The sequence below is a fragment of the Cavia porcellus genome, unplaced genomic scaffold (assembly GCF_034190915.1).
Source record: "Cavia porcellus strain 051 isolate PalLab524CR breed Dunkin Hartley unplaced genomic scaffold, mCavPor4.1 scaffold_13, whole genome shotgun sequence".
Taxonomy (NCBI): domain Eukaryota; kingdom Metazoa; phylum Chordata; class Mammalia; order Rodentia; family Caviidae; genus Cavia; species Cavia porcellus.
The window spans coordinates 61,086,337-61,112,288 of record NW_026947496.1 but is presented as its reverse complement, the minus strand read 5'-3'; the positions used below and the strand labels follow the sequence as shown (position 1 = coordinate 61,112,288).

Here is a 25,952-nt window from a genome sequence, read left to right as displayed (position 1 = left end):
TTAATATCTAGAATCTGGCACAGTATTTGATCTATTCTTATTTCACAAATGGATAAACTGCGGCCTGATGATACAAGTGACTTATCCAGGGCCACAGAGTGATTCAAAGACAGAATGGCACAAGTTAACTAAGAACCTCTGTCAGGAGGAAAGTTTTCAGCTTGTAGCTTTTAGTGAGGCAATTTTTCTGCAACAATACTTTAGGACAGTCTATTTTCTCTAAACAATCCTGCTTCTTTCCTTATCTTCCACCTTTAGCTGGTGTATTTCACTTAAGGAGTTTTCTGTTTTCTTCCTTACTGAGGCTGAATCAACTCTTGTCAACTCATCAAAAACTTGCAAGTCTCAATCCCAACACAAAACAGAATTCTTTTTTCTTTTGCATATTTTAATTCTTCAGGGTTTTGTTTTATTTTTGTTGTTTGCTATATAACGGTTTATTTTTGTTTAGTCTAATCTATAACGAACAGGCTAATTTACATTCTGACAATTATATTTACTAGTCAGGCTTTTTTCTATTTTATGTAATTAACACTTCAAGTATTTGCTTCGGATTACTGCATGCTAATTTTGAATAAAACTAGTGAGATAACTTGCGTTTCCCCAGGTTTCATTCGTACCCTTATAAAGTATTGACGCTAATGCTGTCTAATGCTGTCTCTTTTTGCCCCCAACGCTTTTCGCCTAAGAACGAGGTTAAAACTACATACCGAATCTCAGTTTCCCGACCTGTATAAATCTCTTGATTTTAAAAGTTTCGTCCGGGGCTGGAGGAAGGTGGTAACTCTTCATGCACGGCGAGCACTCCCTGGCGGATCACCGAGGACAGCTTTCAGCTCCCGGAAAAGCCTCACGCAGTTTCCAGACCTTGACCGCTGTCTGCCTCGCTGGAGCCGCCAGAGGGCGCTGTGGCCCCGGTGCGTGGCGCCGTGCGTACCCTTCCCCGGCGTTCCCGGCACCGCCCTGTCCCGGCTTCCCTTGCGGGTAAACAGACATGGCTGATGAGGAAGACCCTCAGGAGGCTGCGCACAACATGGGCAACCACCTGCCGCTCCTGCCCGGTAACCTCCCAGGGGGCAAGTCTCCGGTAGCGGGTGGGGGGCGAGGCTCAGGGCCGCCCGCTGCAGGGTGGGGCCGGGAGGCAGGCGGGAGGTGGGCAGGAGGCGGGCCCTGGCAAGGGCGGCATTCCGTCGGCCTCCACCGGTGACCCAGTCCCAGCGCTCTTCTCCCGTGCTCGGCGGGGAAGAGGGTGTTGCTGCAAGGCTGCGACCGCCTCCGAGAGCAGGGCCCACGTCCTCTTCATCCTACCCTGTATCCTGAGCTTAATTCCTATTAAGGGCTCTGGACACTGGGCGACTGGGAATGCAAACGTTACTTTTCCTGAACGTCTGTCTTTGTTACTAAGAGTGACAGCTACTATTTGTTAAGTACTAAACCCTGCTAAGCGCCGTTCTTTAGGTACTGTTACTGACGGAATTTCTGCATTTACACCTCTCCAGAGCACTATTTGGATTACTGTTTGAGGGCGAGAAATGCATGGCTAAGTGAATTCAGTGACTGGCCAGGGTCACACAGTTGCAGAGTCAGGGCTCCAAGCCAGGTTGGTCTGTCAGCACAGCTGGTATCTCTTAACCACTTCTCTGAGACTACGATATTTTATGCCTCTTTTTCAGGCATGTAGGAATACGCTTCGTTTTAAAGTACTACTTAGGAGAGTAGTAAGTATTCTAGTTCCTCTATGCTTTGGAAAAATTTAGACCTCAGCCTTATCTAGGCGTGGAATAATTATGCAAGCTGTTTTAGAATGCTATAGAGAAGGCATGTTTTCCAAGAGGTGTATCTGCCAAACTATTACCCGAATCCCTTCATTATATTCTCAGACAGTGTTAGATGTTGTTACTGGAATGGAAAACGTTATGATACACAGTCTGATACTCAGGAGATTGACAGTCTCATTGAGGCTATTGAGAAGGATAGCTAGCTAGCAAGAGATAGTTAATTTGGTGCCACATAAATGAATATTGTTGTGGTCCTTTGAAGAAAGATATTGTTTAGGGATCTGTGGGATTGGGAAAAGCCTTATGAGGTATATCTGGAGACATCCAAAAACCTAGGATAGGGTTGTGGAAGACACAGCTTAGGAAATCGGTTGGGTATAAGTTGCTGGGCAACTTTATAGGAACTTTTTCTATAGGTTACTAAGAAGCATTTTCAAATTTTATGTTGTTGCCTAAAGGAACTTTAGGAGTATTAATTTTGGAGTATTAATTTGTCCACCGGGAATAGCATGGGTTGAAGGAGGAAGAGACAGAGGGAGTGCACATTGTGTATGAGACACCTTTTCTGTAAAAATAAACCATGATCAGAGTCGCTGGTTGTTGCTGAAGCCATCCTAGCTGAAATGATATAAAGGTAAGTGTGCCAGTCTTCAATAGAAGAGCTGAGCTGTTTTTTTCAGAGGCATCAGCCTCGCTCTGTATGTGCCAAATTCAGTATTTTAGGGAGAATGGTGAAGTTCTGTTGGCATTCACATAGTGCTCCTGCATGAGATGAGTCATCAGACTTCAACCTGGTAGCTTTGAAAAGTCAGCATGTTTTGCTTTCCAAAAAAAAAAAAAAAAAAAAATCAGAATTGACAGGGCCCATAGGGGTTGCAGAAAGTATATATTAGTTTTATTGAGAATCATTGGATTACTGATAAACCTGTCTGATACAAATTGAAGAATAATCCTTTCAAGTGCTAAGGAAATTAATATTTGAGAAGCTAAGAACCTATCCAGGTGAAATGAAAATTGATAGGTAAACATACCTGAGTGAGGAAAGTGGCATTTAGTCATATTTATGAGAAAGGCTACCATATATGAGAAAAATTAGAGAGTAAAAGGCAGGGATTAAAATTTTTAAAATACTAATTCTAGCCTTTGAGCTCTAATAGTTGATCTTTTAAACTTTCTGTATTAGAGGAATAAATTAGTCCTTTACCCATGCCAAGTGAAAGCTATGCTTTCAGAGTTGCAAATTCAAAAAATTCAGATTTTGTTCACGATTTAGATTTTTCTGTTTCTTCTTGGTGAAACTTCTGTGTTCTTAGGGAAAGATATGTATGAAGTGTTAGGCCAATGGTTATTTGCATATAAATTGAGACTGATTATGTTCTCTTTGATAAATCCTTATGTCTAGGAATTCAAAAGAATAGGAAGTCTTAGGCACCTGCTATATAATAAAACATTTGTATTTTCTGTCAGGAACCTAACAGGATGGTTTAAGTAATAATTTGCACTAAGGAAAAACATGACTGCTTTGTAATGCCACTTTATGTATTTGGAACTTTATTTGGGGAATTTAAGGATACATGAACAAAGAGGTCAGAAAAAGGAGATTTAGTGAGTTTTTATGGTTAATATAGACCAGTGTTTCTATCCTTGACATTTTTTTGCAACATACGCTGTAGAATTTTTTCTTACAAAGATGTTTAGTAGCACCCCTTGACATCTACTGTAGATTGCCAGTAGCATTATCCTTCTTATGATGACCAAAATATCTTCAGACATTTCTAAATATCCTCTAAGAGGTCGAATCACCCTGGCTCAGAATCACTAGTCTAAGATAGGAAATCACTAGTCTCATAGCTGGCATGAAAATGACAGATAACCACTTCCTAGAACAGCATATCTAGTAGTGTAGCTTTTTCTGAGTTTCATCCCTGTCATTAGATACTCGGTTTTAAAGTAGATCTTAGTTTTCTTAATCTTAAAAACTAAGTGTGGAGGAAACGTTGTAAAGATTTCCTTTAACTTTGTTTATGCTTCATGTCAACTTTATTTTTAAATCACAACGCAAAATTTGTATGAAAATGATTGCAAACATTTCATTATTAAGTATAGTGACAGCCAGATAAGTGGTGTCCTGGAAAAACGGTATGAAATTCTTTGTGTTCGGTTGTAATAATAGCTGTTTTCAATTTTAATTAACAGATCTTTTTATTGCTTATTTATTTTCTTTTTTTCTCATGTTGGAACTATATAAAGAGTTTGAAAGAACTTCAGAAATTGTCTTATTCAAGCCTGTCATTTTTCAGAAAAGGAAATTTAGATTTGGTCAGGTGGAATGCATCCTCTGGGGTGTCAAAATTAATTTCTGACAAGAGAGAAAAATTTCCCATACACAATTTCAAACAGTTTATGAGTTGTCACCCCTGCACCGCCCTTAAATTCAGATGTCACCTAGTGATTTGCTTTCAAAAAGTACAATGTGAGAGGAGGAGAAAAGTAAGTTTACAGTAGAGAAATGTGACAAGTGTTACTGCTGCTAAGTGGTTAAGGTTAACATCAGCAGTGGTTAAGTCAGGTTGATAGGATGTGCCCTTGATATATGATGAGAATGGCATTTCACTTCTGTTCTCTTCTTTCTCAAAACACCAAACCTCAGTCTAACCAGGAGAATTACCTCCATCAGTTGCTAACAGAGGCTATAAATATCTGACTAGTACTCTTCAAAATGGTGAAGGCCTTCAAAACCAATCTAAATCTGAGAAACCACACATGCCCAGAGGAGGATAAAGAGCCATGACAACTAGATGTGATGTGTCCTGGAGGGGATCCTCTAACAGAAAAAGGAGATTAGCTAAAAACTAATAGAAATAAAATGAGAGATTTAGCTGATAGTAATATACCAAAGTTGATTCCTTAGTTGTGATAAATACAAACTACAGCAGTAGATAGAAGTAGGATGTATAGGAATACTATGCTATCTTTCCAACATTTCTATAAATCTTAAACTTTCTATGAAGTTGATTCTTTAAAAATGGAATCCAGCCCTCTAGCTGTTTCTTCTCAGTACTGTGATTACCAAATATATGTGATGCTTCTAAAAACACTTTTTCTCAAAAAGGAATGTTGCAATTTAAAGGGGACATAGATTAGACATCTTTATGCATCCCATTGTTTTTTCTTATAATATTCTACTCCTGCAGCAGAGAGTGAAGAAGATGACGAAATGGAAGTTGAAGACCAGGATAGCAAAGAAACCAAAAAACCAAACATCATAAATTTTGACACGAGTCTGCCAACCTCACATACAGTATGTAACTTAATAAACCTAATGTAATAGGCATGTCAAAGAGTCTTTTTAAAAAAGTGTACTGATTTAAGTATTTTTGTATTTTATCTCATGTTAGAAACTGTGGATAAGAACATTGGACAAACATCTAATGTTATTTTTTCAGTAGATTAATGCATCTATTTTATAAACATAAAATCTTAATTTTTAAACAGTTTAATACGATATTTTAGTAAAATTCTTATGTAAATCATTGCCCATAGTTTGTAATTGAGCTATTATGTACACATTCTCTGTACTACTAAGTTTTGGACTGTTACTGAACATGTTACATTTTATACTTGTTGTGATATTTGGGCATAGACATGTTTCTTGGTCAAAAAAAGATATTTTGCAATGGAGTACTACTCAGCTATAAAGAAAGATTACATCGAGGCTTTTATAGGTAAACAGATACAACTTGAGACCATATTCATAAATGAAATAAATCAAACTCGTGTAAATATGGTATTGTCTCCCTAGTGTACGAAACTGAAAGGGCAAATCAGATCCAAAATCTACAATAAATACTGTGTAAGGGTAAGAAACTGCTCAAAGAGGAAAAGTAACTGGGATAGGGGAAAAGAGGAAAGAAGAAAGGAAAAAGACATAAATTTGTACATATATATATATATATATATATAGAGAGAGAGAGAGAGAGAGAGAGAAAGAAATAGAGAAACACACACGTAAGATAGATGACTATACTACTAATTCTATTAGTTCTTGAAAAAAAAAACAGTTAATACTCATGTTTAGATCAATTTTGCATTTCTGTATCTGGTAATCTAAGCAACCCTTTTGAAGATAACGGTATGCAATATGACAACCATTGTTAAGTTCCTGTTATCTTGTTTTGAAAGCCATATTGTTACAATTTAGGATTTGTTGATTGTCTCTTGATTTTTGTTTTTCTTTTGTGTGTCTTTTTTTTTCTTAAGTAAAAAAGTAAATTAAGACATTTTGTTCTACAAAAGTTTCTTGAATTTGTGTGTAGATGAGAAATTCATAAAAGAGGAAAATTCTAACAAAATAATTAGATGAAAAATTAGATTTTCATGTAGGGTGCTTATATATCAAGTTTCTTTTATATAAGTAAATATTTTTACTGTTTCTTTGGATCTGATTTGATTTGTTTATTGAATTTTACTGTGTATCAGTCATGACACTGTGTCTGTGTATTTTTGAACAGTACCTGGGTGCTGACATGGAAGAGTTTCATGGTCGGACTCTGCATGATGATGACAGCTGTCAGGTGATTCCAGTTCTGCCCCAGGTGATGATGATCCTGATTCCGGGGCAGACTCTACCTCTACGGCTTTTTAGCCCTCAAGAAGTCAGTATGGTGCGGAACTTAATTCAGAAAGATAGAACTTTTGCTGTTCTTGCATACAGGTAAAATATTACATTTGCTAAATGCATTTCCTCTTCTGTGGAGTTGCAGCAGAGGTCACTGGTAAAGCCAACTGGGAGTACAGTTTTGCATTACAGGACAGACAGGCTGAGAGTGTGAAGTAAAGAATTTTGGGAGGAAATGGTTTGCAAGTACAAATTGCAATATATTTTCATTTCCATGTAAGCCAGACTTTAGCATCAGTTTAGTCTTCTGATCTTTGAAGACTTTTTACTCATGAATATTTATTAAAATATTTCTAAATGTGTAGTTTCAAGAACTGTCTTTATTTAAACAAAACTGGGGCTTTCATATTACAGTATAAAGGATTAATTTTCTAAACAGTGATTTCTTCTTTCTTTTTCTCAAAATTCTTAAATTTTACCAACACAAACCTGTGTAAACTGAAGTTGAACTTAAAAGTATCAAGTAGCACATGGAGGAAATCTGTGAAAGAGGCAGGAAACAAATACAGGAAGTTCCCACCTAACACAGAGCTGCTGATTAACAGCAGAACTGATGGCTTAACAAAGTGAAAGAATGTTTGGTTTGGATAATATTTTAAAAGACTTGGTCTTAGATGATTTCAGTGAGTAATCATCAGTTCTTTCCCTAAGGTACTCTAACTGAGCATCTTGAAGCATCCTTGTATATTCTCTACGTTATTTAAAATAAAATTATAGTAGCTTTGCAGTGAGAGTGGCTTGCTGTACATTGTTTTCCTGTGTGTACTGCTTTTGTCATCTATGTATTTAAAAATGCTCAAAATTTTCTTCCTTTTAAAATTTACCTTGCAAGTAATATACAGGAAAGGGAAGCACAGTTTGGAACAACAGCTGAGATATATGCATACAGAGAAGAACAAGACTTTGGAATTGAAATAGTAAAAGTGAAAGCAATTGGAAGACAAAGGTTCAAAGTCCTTGAGCTAAGAACACAGTCAGATGGGTAAGAAAAACCGCATGTCTTACTTAAAGCGTTGTGAACAGCTCATAGTGAAATGTTTTTTTTCTTACGTTTTTTCTGTTTTACTGACCCCTTATATTTTCTAACTTTTTTACTAGTGGTTTCCTTTCTCTTATGAGGTATAATCTAGTGATTTCTAATCTTACTATGTTTCAGAATTACCTGTAAAAGTTTTAAAACCCTAGAAGCTTGAGTTCTGATTTTATCTTTCATTTCCCCAGAGAGTGGTGTAGCCCAAGGTGAGGCTGTAGCATCTTTAGTGATTTCCAGGTGATTTTAGTATCCCTCCAGGTTTGAGAATAGTAATGCAAAGCCAAAGATAAGTGTCATTTGCGGCATGGATTCTTTGGGATGAAGGTTTCCCTTCCAAGGGGAAAAGCATGGGGAGACCAGAGGCTTCTGAGCTTACTCTGTTCCCCAGGATAGATGCGGTGTTGACAGTCATGCTAATTAGCATCTTCGAACTGCTTCATCTGAATTGTGTATTTACTGCCTCTCTACAGAGTGGATTTTGTGTCACCCAGAAATGCAACTAACAAAAGTGATCTATAAATATTTCTTATCTCTTAACCTTATAAATTGTAGAAGATCTCTGAGTATATTAGCTTTACTTACTTGTTTTGACTCATTTCACATGGTTAGAATTTTCCCTGAAATTAAGGAATACCACATTTTTAAACAATCCAGTTCATCTTACTTTATCCTCTTTAAAAAAAATACAGCAAATGAATGAAGCAAACAAAGCATTTGTATAGGCTGTTAGATGTTACCTTTTATGGAAGTGTTTCTCTTTTCTGGCATATACAAATCATTTATGAAGTTTTATAGAGATTCTTGGGTTCTACTCCTGCTAATGAATTGAGTGAAAATATCATCAGGCCTCTGTATTACACATGCAATTCAGAATACAAGAAGGTTGGGGGGGTTGTACTAGAATTTTATTTTAAAGAGAGTAAACAGAACAAAGCAAATCAGAAAAAAACAATGCAGGCAACACAGGATTTCAAAACAAGACAACAGGAAATCAACAGTGGCTACCATAATGTATGTTAGAATTTTAAAGGAAATGTCATCTCTGTGAGGGCAGGATTGTGTCCGCTTGTTAACATAGTGGGCATTCGTAAGAGTTATTGAACCATGAAACTTTAGATGTCAGGCAACCTTGTGGACTAGAGATTGGATAGAGGAATATGGGATGGGGTTGCTAGAACTCTTGGAGATTTACTTGTTTCCTAGCCCCATATTTGGTATATAAACATGTTCCCAAAACATTCACTGTACAAGCTCTCACAAGTCCTTAAAGGGTTGTATGTCTGCCTCTCTCCATGAATGACCTAAGACTTATTTATGTTCTACATTTAGGACCATAAATGTTACATGAATATATGAAAGAAAGATCTCTGCATTGTGATAATTTTCCAGTTGTTTTATAACTGTAGATCTTGCTAACAGTGCCATTTTGAAAGTACTTATATCCATGTACCTGGACAATTTTGATTATTTTTGAATACTCTTTCAAGAAACAGTGACATGAAATCAGCTTCATGAAACATTTCTCAAACCAAATTCTTTGATGATACTTGTGGAAAAACTTTGAACACAAGATGGCAGTAGATCACTAACTCTTTAAACAGGCCAAGGAAGATAGCTGGACTTTCGTGAGGATTAATGTCAAACTATTAGAGCCAGAAAAGTCTTAGAAAAGTTACATTACTGCTAGTAATTTTTAAATTATATGAAGGCCCCCAAAAGTGTGTTTCAATTTAAAAGACTCTGGGCAGTGAGATTTCTTTGGCTCCACTACCCCCCTAGAACTACCCTTATTTAAAACAATGAAATCAAGGAAACTATAGAGATAATCTAGTCCAATGCATATATGAGACCATTTGTCTTTTTTCTAAATGATACTTCTTATATAAAAGTATATTCATGCCTAAATAATCTTCCTAAAAGTCTTCTGCCTCATTTTCTGAATGCATGACTTTCTTTTAAAATTAAAAAAAAACAAAAATGAATTACTGTAGTTTGCTTCAGAAGTTCCTATTTGTTAGTTACAGAGGAAGAGGGGGTTAACATCCTCTTGGAATTACGACAGAACTCTTAACTGTCATAATTTAGATAATGTTAGTCAAAAAAGCTATATACAGACATGTGTATATGCTGTAAACATTTCATTTTAATTGGAAATGGCTGTAGATGTTTTGTGCTTTCATTTTGCATTATCTTCATTTTTGTACCCTTGGTTTTTCTTTAGAGATTCTAAAGCCATCACAAGGTGATTTCAGTGTCAAATCATTCCATATTTGTGCAATTCCTTCTAAACTGTTAGTTCTGTGTTCTAATTTGAAAGGAAGTTTAATGTTTATTGAGGTAATTTTATTTTTATACTCAGATTTCTGTTTTTTCCCCCTAACATTTATATAAATTATGTTGCAATACTCATGAAACAACTGCCATAAACAGGTTGGGAAGAAACAAAACTAGCTTAAAGTTCTTCTCTGAGAGCTGAGTTAAAAACAAAACTCAGCTTCTCACAGAAGAACCAGACCTGTATGTACCCAGGAGCTTTGGCTCCTGGGTTGACCAGAGAAAAGGACATAACTTCCTGCCAGGTAGTTCCAGTGGCAGATGAGTTTATACCATGATTTCTAAGCCACTGGTTCCATAACATGATTGCTTTTATCATAATAAAAAAAAAGTCTTCTACTGACTAGGTAAAGCATAATTTTTCAGTTACTGATAAACTTATGAATCAGATTTCTGAAAGCTTCCAAAACATGCTATAAACTTTTACCTTAAGAATACAACTGTGAAACTATTGTAGTTAATGCTTTAGGGATGTAAAAATTGAAGTTTTTTGTACAAGAACATAATACATGAACATTTAGCCATAGTTTGAACACAGTAAGTTTTTCAAGAACATTTTTCCAAAGTCCTGGACTCATACATTTTCTGAACATTTTAATGAGCATGCCAGCAAGGGAATAAAGTGAGCAGAGTGATTGTCTGGTATTATGTTAGAACTAGATATGTTAGTTTACTCAGCTATTTCAATTAATGAGTAAAAATATCAGAATTTTATTTACAACTTTTTGTGGCTCAATAGTTATTATGAAAGACTGCTTTAGGGTCTTAAAATAGCAAAAAATGAAGCAAAGACTTTAAATATATTTTATTTTTGTCAGTTGGAAAGTGTTTTGTTCTAGCATGTGGATTTTGCGTAATCTTCATTTCAGAAATTACATAAAAGGAAACACAACACCTCATAGGAAGATGCAAAAATATAACCTTTCCACTTACATTATTTTGTGATATTTACAATTATAATATTATCAGCAGATTGTTGGAAATGATGACTTTTACACAGTAGGCTAACCTTTGTTTTTTTTTCCTTTTTGTGTCTTTTTGAGATAGGGTTTCACTATGCAGTTCAGGCTGGCCTTGAACTCACTTCATAGCCCAGTCTGGCCTTAAACAGTTTTTAAGTTAAGAAAAATATAATGCATACTTTGATCACTTGCAAATCAAAATTTTGAGAATGAGAAAAGGAATGCATATAGAAATACAGACTTACGTGTAATATTCTAGTCTTTTTTTTTTACTATCCATATAGATAGGTTTGTAATTTTTTTTCTACCTGTTCTTTTCTCTACCTGTTCTTCAGGTGAGATGACAGACAAGATAGATTGGGGAGCACCAGGGAGTAGGGCAGATGGGAGGGTTGGGGTGTGCCAGTAGTCTACAAAATTAACTTACAGGTGTCAAGCAGTAGTAAGTTAAATTATGATTTTTTTTAAAAACACAATTTATGACTGTTTTTCTGAAACACAGATTTTCGTTTCAATTCCACAATGAAATTGAAAGTCCTACAGGTTATCATTGGTATTAATTTTGGTGTGATTACCTATTTTCTGAAAATTTCTTGTATATTAGCATTTGGGTGAATGTTGAAAACAGAAAACTCAGAAAGTCACCATATTAACAATTATCAATGCTTAGAAACTTAGAGTTTGAGTTAGTTTATCTTAAGAATGAACATCCTGCTTGGTTCTCTTTATTTTAGAATCCAGCAAGCTAAAGTGCAGATTCTTCCTGAATGTGTATTGCCTTCAACTATGTCTGCAGTTCAGTTAGAATCCCTCAATAAGTGCCAGATATTTCCTTCAAAACCTGTCTCATGGGAAGACCAGTATTCATGTAAATGGTGGCAGAAATACCAGAAGGTGAGAACAAATTTTTTATGCATCTTCAAAAAAATTAAGTCAGGTTGCTTTTTCCTATTTTAAGAAAGAATACAAACAAGATTCATGATTCATTCCCAGACACCTTCTGTGACAGTGCTCTAACTGCATTTGAGTATAGTTGGAGCTTCTAAAAATTTCAGAGGCAGCTATTTATGAAAAATAGTTTTCAGCAATAGTAATTCAAAGCATTCTTAATATTATGCATATCAGTCTTACAGTAATGCTTATGAATTTTAATTAGAAACCTGAAAATTTTGATCAGGTTGTTTGGTTATTGAGCCATAAATGTATATTACTACTTTAAAGGGAGAGGGCTGGAATGAGGTGGCATAGAGTGAAAATAAAACAGTAAAATGTTTTCTTTCTTCCAGACATTTTATAGAAAAGTTTTATCTGTTTTAGAACATGCTGTTGACACACAAAAAATTGGCCTGAAAACTTGATGATCTTTGAAAGAATTGTTTATTTGGGCATTAGTTCTTAGTTACATCATTTTGGCAAAATCATCCTTTTTAGGGAAAATAATACAGTGGCCTCTTTTTATTCATATGTGGTATATACCTTTAAAAGTAAAATATTCAGTACTAATGCTTTTGCCTAAAAGTTTACTGATCTCTACATTTAGACTAAGTTGGTTTTTTTGAGATCTTCTAAAAATATACCAAGACAATTTACATTGTGATAATTTTTTGGTAATCATGCCTTACTCTTTGTCAAGTAGTGATGATTTTAAATTTTTGTATAAAAGACCATAAGACCCTAATTTGATGTAACGTAGCAACAATATTATTCCTAAAGAAGGCTAATATTCTTCGCTGCACTGCCACTTTTAATGTACTTTAAATTCTCCAGTTTTCAGAAAGAACTTTGTGTAGAATAGTCTTTGATGTCTGTAGACATTTTGGTAGATTCAGTTAATCAGTCTTATATGGTAATGTGTTTGAATGAATGTTTCTGAGAAGAGTCTAATAAAAGGTATAGATTGCTTTGAGATTCCCCAGCTTCCATGGAGGTAGTATGTTGCAGGGAAGTGTTATATAGCCATGAAAACACTTTCTTTCCCAAATCTGTCACAATTACTTATTTTTAACCTCTCTTCTTTTTTTTTTTTTTTTTTGTTTTTTGCTTGTTTGTGTTTTGGGGGCTTTTGTGTTTGTTTTTTGAAAAGAGTTTCACTATGTTTTTCAGGCTGGTCTTGAAGTCCCTTTGTAGCCCAGGTTGGCCTCCTACTTGTAGCAATCTTCCTGCCAGAGCCTTTCAGGTACTGGGACTACAGGTGGGCATCACTATACCCAGCTGTTCCCTATTTCATTTAACAGCAGTGAGAACTTTTGCTCCCATAGTGATTTTAAACATGATTGTTGAAATAAGTACATCAAGGAGAGCTCCTTCAATAGGTGGGCTCTCAATGTGTGGTTTTAGGGATCACATCAGGTGTTACCTAATGTGGGTGTGGCAAGGTCATTGTATCAGGATGATCCCTATGTTTCATCTCAGTCTTAACATTTATTTCAATTACTAGATAATTTTAGGAGGTGTTACTTAAATTTATATAGTAGTTCTTCCATACCAGAATGGGTTATAAAGCTTTTTAACTATTTAAAATCTCAGTTCCTCTTTGCAGACTTTTCAGTGTAGGGTAAAAGCAAATGTAGTTTATACTTGACAAGCGCACTGTACAACTGATTTGCTTTATGCTGTCAGCATCTTTTCATTTTAAACCTGAACTTCAATTAAGCAAATAAGGTTGTTGTTAAATTTAATTTGTGTGTGAATTTTGTGATTAAAATCTTCCCATTCTGTGGTGAAAGTACCACAGCATAATCACATTGAATTCAGAATTTGCATTTTGCAACTGGGTTGACTGGCTCATCAAGAACAAGGAAAGACACACTTGCAGAGACCAAGGAAGCATGTATGTTAATTGTTTGGAATGAGGTTCTGTGACCTTTCATGTTGTCTTTTTTCTCCATTCTGGACTCTTGCACATTTTCTCATGTATTTCCATCTAAAAAGTTAGCAAGGGCTAAACAGAAGGTAGTAAAGAATGAATTAGGTGGGTAAATGATTTAGGAAATGGAAATGTCTTAACCTCTGTACAGTATATTTTCAGATTGTTGGAAGAGTTCTCTTGTTTAAACTCCTGGGATGTTTTAGTGTGAAATTTGGGATTTAGATTACTAAGTCAAGAAAATTTCTTAGTCTGTTTCAAACCCAAATCTATAAACTCTTCTGCTTTAAAGAGATACTTCGATGTGGAAGAAAAACTGGAATCTAATATAGAAAAGGGGGCTGGCCGATAACATTGGTGGGACCTCTGCATGCTGCACTAATAGCTGGACTACTAGGTGACAGTAGAGCTAGATTATGAAAGTGTTTTTCTTAAACAAAATTTACAAGTCATTTCACTCCCCTTCATAGAATTTACTGGCATCTGATGTACAGTCCACCATAAAAAGAGGGAGAGCATTTGTTTTTTGTTTCCTTGTCTGAGTAGTAGTTTAGGTGGTCAGAGCTGAGGCAAGATGCTCACGTGGTTCTACAATGACTTAAGCTGATTAAGTTGCCACACACTTAATCAGAAAAGTTAAAGGATCCAGGGCATAGACCTCATGAGATGTATTCAGTTAACTCTGAAAGTTTTCACATACTTCTAACATCTTCCAATGAAAAGTAAACATCCTAGAAGAAATAACATTTTTATGTAGTTGTTTTTTAAGTGCGTCTTTATTCTAAATCACATCCTATGAAAGGAATGTCCCCTTGATTTTTTTCTTTCGTGAAATGATTTCAAAACAGCTTGAATCCATGTTTTATATTAATATAATCACCACTTTTTTTCAGCTGTTGCATCATTTTGTTAGCATTTTCTGACTGTTGATTTTCCATTCATTTGAATTGGCAACTTTATTACAGACCACGTTTGTTTGTTCAGATTTTGTTTTGCTTTGCTTTGCTTTTGATAGTGGGAACTGAACTCATGACCCAGTGCTTGCCAGCCAGGCACGGTGCTGCTGAGTTATATATACAGCCCCAGACCAAGTGTTTTTTAAATTTTTACTTGTATTCAACTGGTTTCTCAACCTTTGTATTTACCATGCTGTTAGACCTATTGGCAGTTTATAAATTGTGTAAGTAAAAATATGCCCAATTTATTAAATGCCCATCAAATGTATTCTTCATAGTAAAATAATCATTTTTGTAGTATAAAAAAGTATAGTATCAAAGTGTAATTTAACTTGACATTTATTACCAAGTTAACAGAAACCAAAAATAACTTACATATAAATAAACTCCAACCATGAAGAAAATGGGATGTGACATGTTACTGTTATCAAGAGCAGTACACTAAGTGAGGGTCATTACCATTTGTTCTGCCATCACCAATGAACAAACTACTCAAAGACCTCTGAAATTCTTTATCTGGATTATCCTGACAAATTCTAGAAGCTCTATTTACAAATAAATTTAGTTGATTTAATATAAGTTTCATATTTCCAATGTGCTTTATATAATTACACAAGCTGAAGAGAAGTATAGTACAAAAGATTAGTTAGCTTTTCCAAAACAACTGTCCAGCCTTTGAATCTCTTCAATATCCTAAAACATGTAAGTCCCATTTAGCTTTTGGTAGTACTATCTGGGTAATACTGTTGATAAGTTCTAAACATTTACAGACATTTTTCAAGATCAGCACCACAATTTTATTTCATAAAATGGTTATACCTGAAGGAAAACTTAAAACCAGAGTCTAGGCTTTTAAAATTGTCCAGTGACTGATACTTAAATAGTATTCACTTTGGGAACAAGATTTACTGAGATCAGGCCTAAAGGTCCGTAAAATGATTCTGTTACCCAGAAGTAATGAATGTATTGCCTTTTTCAATCTTTAAGCCTCATAGCTACAGCTTTTTCTTTGCCTTTCAACAATACAGAATGTGAAACCACCACCCCCAAAAGTGAAACTCCAATTAAATAGGTCTTTGAAGTGCAATGAAATTGAAAAGCTGATTGTATAAAGCTAAATACAGTGACTAATTACCCCTGATTTCTTTTATGTGACAGAGGGCATTCATTGTTCCATTAAATGCTATTAGAATTGCAATTTAAATGATAAAATAATTTTAAGTAAACCAGAACCCATTGGATTTTCTTCTTTTATTTACTAAATATCTATTTGATAATGAGAGCTAGAACTGAATGGTTAGTTCTTTACTACTCCTGAGGCTTAGGTGATAATGGCAGATAGAGATATCCAGATACGTATACCTATATAGATCTGTAAATCTATATATAACCTATATTTACACATATGTAATTACATGTACATATGATGCATGCTAGGGAAATCACTAGTTTGATGAAGGCTTTTGATCATGCATATCATACAAAACTTAAAAAAGAGCAACTCCCACAATACTTGAAGCAATTTTTGTGTCCCCTTGAAAGACATTCCAAAACTAAACACTTCAACTTAAGACATTTTGTTTGACAATGGAATTTCTTATTTGTGATCATTGTGAATAAAGCAGCATTGTTATTTTCTTAGATTCCAGCTTTGTCATATAACTAGATAAAGATCACAGGGAAATTACAGAGTGTTTACAGTTGTGCAGCACATTTCATAACCATCGGGTTCTCTTAGCCTTCATGAATGTGATGTCCCTATTTCATTTTTAATCTTGCAGATGAAAGATAAGATCTTTATTTTGTTAAGTATTATCTTTTCTTGTTCTGATCTGTTTTGGGTTTTTTTTTTAATTGGCTTGTTTCCCTTCCAGTTTCATGTATCATGTTGTTTTTTCCTATAGTGAACAATACATTTATACCATGTAGAATCTGCTTTTTGAGAAAAATATGAGCATTTTTATATTCTATAGGTTTAATGTGGTTTGCAGGTCGATCCATGTATAGTATATATCCTGGTAGCATTCTGATGTTTAACTATCACCATGTTGATATCCTGTTTGTTTCAATTAACAGCACCAATACAGTATCCTCTTTTTTGTGTGTCCTACAGAAATTTGCTTTCAAAAATGTTTTATCCTTTTATTCCTCTAAACTTTAAATTATGCATATAAATCTCAATCTTATTGGCATTATGTTAAATATATACATTGAGGATTGACATCACTATTGAATCTTCCCATCAAACACTGTCGTTCTATAATGTTTACATTTTTATATGGATTTAGGCAGCCTTTTATTTGGATCCCAAATTAACAGTAGGAGGAGGTATACAATGGATTTTCTCTTTTTCCTGGCCTTTAGGAAATGGAGAACTTAACTGTGAAGTCTCAAGTATATGATCATTTTATCATTTTGGAGATTTCATCACGTTTACCTTTTTTTTTTTTTTTTTTTTTTTTTAAGGTACCAGGGATTGAGTGTACCAGGCAAGCACTTGATCTGTTGAGCCAAATCCCCAACCCTCCATCACTATAAAGACATCTTGAAATGTATTCTTAGATTTTTCACTGTGAATAAGCTGCAATTCAAATATAGTGTTTAAATAAAAAATTTATTTTAGTAAAGACACATTGCATTTTTCCTCTTCCCCTTGCTATAAACACACTTAATCCATCATTCTTGCCACTTTGTAAAACAGTTCTCAAAGTCCTCTTTTGAGAGTATCTTTACAAGGAATGGTAAAAATGCTGCTAAGTACCATACAACAGAATGCCAGACTCATAAAAGCATTACACTGTGTCCTTATCTACCACCAGGTCTGGCACTGTGCGACTTTCAGTTCTCACTTAAAATCAAAATGACCAGAAAGGTAAATATTCTAATTTAGGATACTGAGATCAAGCCAGTGTCCTTTGACTATAAATTTTTTAAACTTTTTAAGCATTCACCATATTTTTCAATGAAAGACAATTACTAGGATAAAGGCAACTGATACGCTTATAATAGAAGGTCTATGGTTTTGTTTTGGTTTTTTTTTCTAGAGGTTGACATTGTTTTACTAAGTCACCTTTCGCTTTAAAGTTTTCATTCACATGCTCCATGATGGTGGAGTCCAGCCACATATACAGTGATGTCTTGTGAGATTGTAATGGGGTAAAAAAATTCAATTCCTGTCACCTGTTGACCTAGTAACTTTTGTAATGTCAGTGTATGCATAACATCAGAGCATCAGGCAATAACATGTTTAGGTATGCTGGTGCAAACAAATCTAAGCTAATACGTATCCTAGTTTTTTTGTTTTTTGCAGTATTGGGAATTGGCTATGGTTTAGTTTTTAACAGAGGCATTTAAGAAGTTTGTAGATAAAACAAAGCTTAACATAAATGTTTCTTACAACTGTACAGTAAGTTTTAACCTAAGTGTTATTTACTGTAAGAATTACAGTTTTTAAACATTAAGTTTATGGAGTAGAAAAATTATAGTAAGCTTATTACTGTAGAAAAATTTACATAAAGTTAGCATAGTCTAAGTTTATATAAGGACTGTAGAACAAGGTCCTAGGCTTCCAATGCATTCTCCTCTCTCTCCATGACTTACTTCGTGTCCAGCGTGCTCTGTAGAGCTGGGTGAGTGCCCTATCTGAGTATACCATTTTTTTATTCTTTTAGATGATATTTTCACTGTACCTTTTCTATGTTCAGATATACAAGTATTTAACCATTGTGCTACAGTTGCCCGGAGTACTCAATATTGTACTTCGCAGTCTTAAAAGTAGTAAGGTATACCATGTAGCCTGGGTATGTAGTTACACCATCTGAGTCTGTGTAAACACTTTCTCTGATGCTTATGCAATAATACTGTATAATGCATTTCTCACAATGTATCTTTCTCATTAAATGTGTGACTATATTTGAACTTTTTCAGTAGGAATGAGGATAGAAAAGCATGACCATCAAATGTGACTGATAACCATTTGTTACAGAATTTAATCTACAAAATCTCCTTCCCAGATGTCACTCTTACTGATACAATCTTTTGTGCTCACTTTGGCAGCACATATACCAATATAATCTCTTTTTCTAATTTTTTAAGTGACTTTTATTTTTCTGCTTTCAGAGAAAGTTTCACTGTGCAAATCTGACTTCATGGCCTCGCTGGCTATATTCGTTATATGATGCCGTAAGTAACTTACCTTAAGCTACTCTTCTGTGAGAACTAATGCCATTTATTATACGTAATATAATAGCAGGCAGGAGTCAGAGGTGTTGCTAGATATTCTTTGTTTCTTATTTATAGATTTTTTTTTTTTTAGTTTCTAGTGCTTTGAAAGTTAAGGGCAAGATGTGACTTTTTAATGTTTATTAAGCATCTGAAATCCCTTTGAGTTGAGTGGCAATTACAGAAAATTCTTATAGTGTTTGAGTTTTCTCTAAATAATACTGCCTTTTATCTCCAGATCACTAATCAGTCTACTAATACATCCACGAAAGCTTTTGCTCCTCAAAATTTTAACACGAAACACACTAAGAGTCTGGAATGGTTCAAAGAATCTTGGTGTTTAGGGCTGGTAATATACATGAGGCTCTGGGTTCAACCTTCAATTCCAAAAAAAAAACGTGGTTTTGGAAATAAAAGTAGGTTCAAAGCCCATTTTCTATCACTTTGGGCTGCAAACTATCACTACAAATTCTCTTTAAGTTTATAGAAAATGAAGATAGTAGCAGCAGTTACACATGGTATATGGTCAGCATTCAACAAATATTCATTTCCTTAGTAAATCGGTTCACGCACAAATCTGAAGTCTTGGGAAAACTAAAGAAGTAGGTTTTGTGTAATTACAATGTATACACCTCTAAAGGAAACTAGTAGTTTATGAGCCATTGTACAGACAGACACACTATACCAGAGTACTTTTTTGAATGCCAGTTAAAAGATAATACAGATGGTAAATAAGAGCCACATAAAGTATATGTCAGGATACTGGGCGGAAGGGAGGACAGCAGGCAGGCAAGCAGACAGGCAGGCGAGGCTGGCTTCCTAAAAAGTGAAGAGGCTTCAGCCAAGGGAAAAGAGGCCAGTTCCAAGCAAGAACCTAGAACAGAGCATTCCCAGATGAAGTGTGTTCCATGGGATAGACAGGTTGAGGATGAGGAAAGCATGGGAGCTGGGCTTGGTTATTTTTGCAAAACAAAGCAAAGACACTGAAGCTTGGACTCATAGGTCTGGGATTTCATCACATAGCAATGACTCTAAATATTACCAGCATATTAGAATTTTACTGCAGAAAACTGGAAAAGCTAACAATAAATGTTAATAAGTATGAATTTTATTATGACTATTTTAAGGAAACTTTAATGGATAGAATTAAGAAACAGCTACGTGAATGGGATGAAAATCTAAAAGATGATTCTCTTCCTTCAAATCCAATAGGTATGAAAAATTAGTTTCTTTCCTTTGGCCTTGATATGTTGCTGAAAGAAATTTAAGAACTCCTCTAGCTGATAATTATGAAGATTTTTAGGTTAAACTGGTTAATATTATAATGATGTAAATATTCACATACCCTTTGCTTTAGGCTACTGAAAAATATATTCTGTGAATACTTGTATTCAGTTTTTCCCTAAGTTCAAATTGCAGTTAAGTGGCTTTCCAAAAATATTCCCTGCAGGTAGATGATCTTTTCCTGGTTTTTTAACTTTACAAGTGACTTCATATATAGGACTTCATGTATAATCTCTATAACCAGTTAAGTGACTTGAATGTGGACTTGATATCCATTTTTAAAAGGAAGAAAGCAGCTGCTTTATTTAGAACTGCTCTGTTTCAAAAGAACATCTGATTAAAAGTTATCTGATGTTTATCTGATTTATAAATTTAAAAACCTGAAAATTTCACCATGTCTTTAAGATTTTTCTTACAGAGTAGCTGCTTGCCTTCCTATTGATGATGTTTTAAGAATTCAACTACTTAAAATTGGCAGTGCTATTCAACGACTTCGCTGTGAATTAGACATTATGAATAAAGTGAGTAAATGTGTTTGTGATGCCCATGTATTACATGTACCCATGATTCTTAAGAAAACTGAATGCTCGGTTGGGACCAATAAAGCTATCTCTAGGGTCCACAAAGCTATCTCTATGTAGTCACACAGAGAAAGTTGTTTACTTGTCATAGTTTGCATTGAAAATATTTTACAGTACATGTTGAACATTGCTAAAAAATTTTGTACCATTTTGGTGATAGAAATATTGAACAAATTTATGCAGATACTACAAAATCTGAAAAAAAATTCCTAATCTGAAACACTTCTACTCCCCTAGAAAAGATATTCAGCCTGTAAATTTTAAAATTTCAGTTGAGATCGTGCCTATTTAAATGTAAAATCTTCCTGTATTTCTAAAAAATGAATGTATTTTTGAAAGCTTGTGAAAGCTATGGAACATTTCTGGTAATATCACTTTTAAAAATTCTAGAAAGTCATTTAGTTTTATAAGTGAATATTTAGCAGGTCTCAAATTCAGAGTTTTTCTTGTTCCTCAGTAAACCTAAGTTTTTCAGTGGCTGGAGAGAGGTATGCGTTACAAGTTTCTTGATGAACTATGTAATTACTTAATAATGAATGCCAATTTTTATCACTAATAATTTTCTCAAAATTTTAGTGTACTTCCCTTTGCTGTAAACAATGTCAAGAAACAGAAATAACAACCAAAAGTGAAATATTCAGGTAAGACCTTGTATTTCTAGTATTCTTCTGAATATATTGCCTCTTACCTTAGTATTATAATCAAATCTGTGTTTTAGCTTTCTATTTATTTCCCTACACTGAATAAATTAAGGAGAATTAAGTTTTAGGGAAGGCTGTCTTCCAATTAGGAGACGCAAACAATGGATATGTAAGACAGCATTTATAATTAATAAGCATGGTAAAGTAAAACATAATCCTTTTTCCCAATTCTTGTTGAAAATCTTAAGTACTAGAATATTTCCTTAGTGCTTAAAGGCCTATTCCAAATGCCCATGACATTATATTTCAGTCAGTCCTCATTTTTGCCACATAAAGTAAGGCATGTTTCTGAACATGTACTAACAATGGGAATTATTCTATGATAAATTCATCAGAATCATAATCAACGTTAAAAAAACTCATGTCTACAAAGCAGTGAATTGATCAGGTAACTGTTAATTACACATAATGTTTAGGAGAGTTTTAATACTAGTATTATTTCCCTTAGGGTCATCTTAGAAAGTATTTAACTGAACAAAACAGGGATGTCTGCCGACTTCTTGTTTTACTACTAAGGTCATGGTACTACCCAAAAGATTAAGTTTAGCTTGTACCTCATTGCTTAACTTTAGGGAAAAAAACAAACTAGCATGTTTCCTTTTTTCCTTTTCATATTGAACTATTATTGATTTTTGTTTTAGTTTATCCTTATGCGGGCCAATGGCTGCTTATGTGAACCCTCATGGGTATGTGCATGAGACGCTGACTGTGTATAAAGCCTGCAACTTGAATCTGACAAGCCGGCCTTCTACAGAGCACAGCTGGTTTCCTGGGTAATACAGCAGTGGTGTTGCTTTGTTTTGTTTCTCTGTTTTTTCCCTTAGTTGAGTAGAAAAACCCAGCTACAATTGTAATAAAAATAGGTATGATATGAATAATTTTGTTGAAATGCTGTGTGGCCCATAAATGGATAGAAACATCTATTATACTTTTTAAATCTTTTCTGTAATATGTAAGTTGGTGATCAAAGGTCAATCAATAACTGTCATTGTCCTCGAATTACTACAGTTACCCCAAAGGTATTTTAATTTTCTGTCACCTCATTGTGAAAATGTTATTTTATGACTTAGTAAAACTATGTGTATGTTATATCCTGTGGTAATATAAAAGGAGAGTGGGTTTTACAAGCACTAACAGACTAACAAGATACAGACACCACTGAATCCTGCTTTTCTCTTCGTTTACATAGTTTTAGCCCTGGGACAGATACTGGGAATCTGTTAATAGTCCCTTCTGCTCTATTACCTTAAGGAGCTTGATTTACCTTTTAGGTTGAAAAAGGCATGCTAACTAGTGGTAATAGTTCTTGTCCTGGGGTTCTTATTTGGCAGTCTTCTTCCAGACTAAAACTATAATTCATTTGTTAATACTGAGTGCTAAATGTGAGATATTACACCTAGGGGAAATTAATTGTTGCAGTTACATAGTATATCTTAAAAACGAAAGTGCCATGAATTTGTACTTCTGAATCTTATTTTATAATGGTAGTTCTAAAATCTTATGTGGAACATCCCCTCGCCTCATCTAATGAAACTCAAGACAAAATTAAGTGTATATTTATATAGGTGATTGCAGTACAGAACAACAAAGGAAAAGCCAGTGAAAATTTAATGAATTGTATAAGGAAAAATGTAGTAACTTCTCTTTAAAATGAAGGGAAAATTTAAACATGACTTTAAGAGTAAGTCAAATCAGCTTCATGGCCGCTTAAAAGTTGCTATCACATGAAATGCACAAATGAGAAAATATTTTTCAGGTTTCTTTTAAATAATTGTGGATTAAATCTTGACCCGTAGTGTTTATTCATTAAATCCTTTTGAAATTTGACTGAAGAAATTTTCTTTGTAATAGATTATGATAGGTTTGGGTATAAAAAATGTTTTCTTAGTATCTTTCCTTCATTTTGTAGGTACGCCTGGACAGTTGCCCAGTGTAGGATCTGTGCAAGTCATATTGGATGGAAATTTACAGCCACCAAGAAAGACATGTCACCTCAGAAATTCTGGGGTTTAACTCGATCTGCTCTGTTACCCACAATTCCAGACACTGACGATGAAATAAGTCCAGATAAAGTAATACTTTGCTTGTAAATGGGTATAGTAGGGATAAAGTTATCTAACTTTTATCATACCTGAGAATACCTAGCTGGTATTCTCAGATCAAATCTGCTTTAGAAATTACTGCCTCTGATACATATGTAAGTAAACAGCAGCATTTACATGGACGATTATGGTTTCTTAGTCCAGCTGTATTTGAAGATTTTAAGTTCCAGTACAGTACCCTTTCAGAGAAGCTAAAAACCAATTCTAGATTTCACATTGGGTTTAAGATATATCTACTGTGGTAGCTTGGAGCTGTGGCTCTACAGAATGTGCTGTGTCTGTGATGTGACTGCTCAGTGCAGTCATCTGATTCTCTGTGGGAGAATATACTTCCCCCAATACTGTCAGTAGTGAAAGTCCCAAAAGCGGAGGAGCTGAGCATAAGTATGTGAGAGGCAAGACTGTATATTATTTTAAAATGACTCTGTGGGGTTTTGTTGTTGTTATCTTTAGCTTCTCTGACAGTGATTTGTAAATTTTCAAAATATTAAAAAGTAAATTATGCAGTTGGAGCACATAAACAGTTTTTATTTCTTTTGTGTTCTTGAAATATTTGTTTAAACTAGAACTCTAATTACAATGTCTCATACAAAGAAGTTTGTCAAAACTTTATAATTTGAACCTAAACTGCTCTGGGGCAGAAATACCAAAACATGTTCTCTCCCTACAGGCTAAAGCGGTACTGTATTTTGTGGGCTATTTAATGTACATTGAAAAAAGTCTGTAAGTAAACTTCAAGACCAAAACTAAACATCTTCTTTGCTTAAGTAATGTAGGTATAAAAAATATATTTGAGATACAATTCTAGGTGGACTGCTTTCCCACCTACATCTTTGGCAATACATTCAAGGGTTTACATTTATGTAATTAGTTTTGATATTCCTTCACTGCTTTCCATGCTTCAAATTAGGTAAAATGTTTAATCAGTCTATATTATGACAACAAAACCGGACTGTTAAATTTTGCACATTACATTTTATGTAAGAAGAATAAATGCAAAGCAACTCAAAAATAGAATATGCCCTGCCTTATTCAGTATGCCTGACATTAAATTTTTTTTTCTACTCTGCACTCAGACTTACTCCAAATAGATTCTAAGGAGTCCTCTTCAGTAGCACAGTACAATTCTGCACACTGACACCTAAAACTAGATGCAAGTGAAAAATTTACTGTTTTTACCTTTATAACATGCGGGGTACAATTTCAAAACATTTTATATTGTTTATTAATGTGACAAAGGTAGCTCTCTAAAACAGCTAAATCTGCATATTTGGTATATAAAGTAATAGGAATTCTGTGATTATTAGGTCTAAATATTTCAGGATTTTATAATGCACTTAATTACTGACCTGTCTGCAGTTGTTTCTAAGACTGCCTTTCTTGCAGGTCTGTCACACTCTCGCTTAGGTTGGGCTTTAGCAGAAATACTGTTTTCAAAACTTGTTTTATCAATGTCCAAAAATGTTATTTGCACGTAAAGTATAAAGATGCTATGAAACATGACTTAGTAAACAATCTAATGTTCACTTCAAAGAAAATAGGTATTATTGTATATGATACCTGATTCTCAGAAGTACATGCACATACTTACTTTCCAAAACCAAGGAAATGTTGTATTAAAACTTTATCAGGTTTTGCATATATAGGTACAGAATCTATGACAGGAAAATACAAATGTCAGCCACCTAGGATACACTTGTTCATATTTTATATAAGATTTTAATGGAAATCTGTCAACTATTGTTTCAGGCACAAGTTACTTTTGGAATTCATAAAAGAACCGAAAATAGCATAGGGAATCAGTACAAACATTAAACTTTTTTCCTTCAAGATATTTACCACTTTTTAAAAGTCAATCTTAGTACTGCGTTATGCAAAAACAAAATTTTCATTTAGAAAGTCCAGACAAGCAGAAGCCAACTACACTTTTTTTTCAGCAGCAGGTATTCCAAAAGCATATGATTCAGTGATATAAATAAATCAGATTTTAAAATTTCATAAAATAAAACTTGGTTCTTCTAAAAACTGGCTATTACAGTGGGTTCAATTCTGCTAGTTTCTTATATATCATTAAAAGGTATAGACAGTCTTATCAAAAGTTTCCATTTTTAAATAGCCAGATCTTGTCAGGGCTTCTTTATGTAACTTAGAAGCTCCTCTTTTTCCATTTGGTAACCACTTTTTTTCCACTGTTCACGCAACTGCTGTAATAAAGCCCCAATTTCCTTTCCTGAAGAAATGCCCACTTTCCTGATGTCATGGCCGCTCACAGGAAATGGGGGAATGGACCACTGCTCCATCGCTTTTAGAAGACAGTGCTCACCTTGGTACTTCAGTAGTTCACACACACGGCCAGTCACGTCAGGTTCCCTAGACTAAGAACCAGACAGATAAAGGTTACAATACTCAACAGTTTTATCCTGAAATATAAATGATAAATGCGTGATATGAAATTT

At 34.5% G+C, this 25,952-nt stretch overlaps 2 protein-coding genes across 5 annotated transcripts in view; one reads left to right on the top strand and one right to left on the bottom strand.

Annotated features, from left to right (window-relative positions):
* The first annotated feature begins 931 nt into the window (after positions 1–931).
* On the top strand, positions 932–24,017 carry Crbn (cereblon). 3 transcript variants are annotated; one of them, XM_013156382.3, is made up of 12 exons: positions 949–1,061; positions 2,237–2,412; positions 4,973–5,079; positions 6,290–6,492; positions 7,289–7,438; positions 11,520–11,679; positions 18,727–18,789; positions 19,956–20,040; positions 20,518–20,633; positions 21,270–21,334; positions 22,036–22,167; positions 23,304–24,017. In XM_013156382.3, the coding sequence occupies exons 3-12, from the start codon at positions 4,996–4,998 to the stop codon at positions 23,482–23,484; spliced, it is 1,239 nt and encodes a 412-aa protein (XP_013011836.1). In that variant the 5' UTR covers positions 949–1,061; positions 2,237–2,412; positions 4,973–4,995; the 3' UTR covers positions 23,485–24,017. The 3 variants fall into 3 exon arrangements, with proteins under 3 accessions (XP_003473497.1, XP_013011836.1, XP_063116350.1); XM_003473449.5 differs by lacking the exon at positions 2,237–2,412 and having other exon boundaries at positions 932–1,061; XM_063260280.1 differs by lacking the exon at positions 2,237–2,412 and having other exon boundaries at positions 956–1,061; positions 4,976–5,079.
* Positions 14,929–25,952, bottom strand: part of Trnt1 (tRNA nucleotidyl transferase 1) — a 33,275-nt gene continuing 22,251 nt past the window's right edge. Inside the window, exon 8 of one of the 2 annotated variants that reach the window (XM_003473448.5) lies at positions 14,929–25,871. In XM_003473448.5, coding sequence (XP_003473496.2) covers positions 25,623–25,871 — 249 coding nt within the window. In that variant the 3' untranslated portion in view covers positions 14,929–25,622. The remainder of the gene's footprint in view (positions 25,872–25,952) is intronic. The other variant, XM_063260281.1, reaches the window with a different exon arrangement.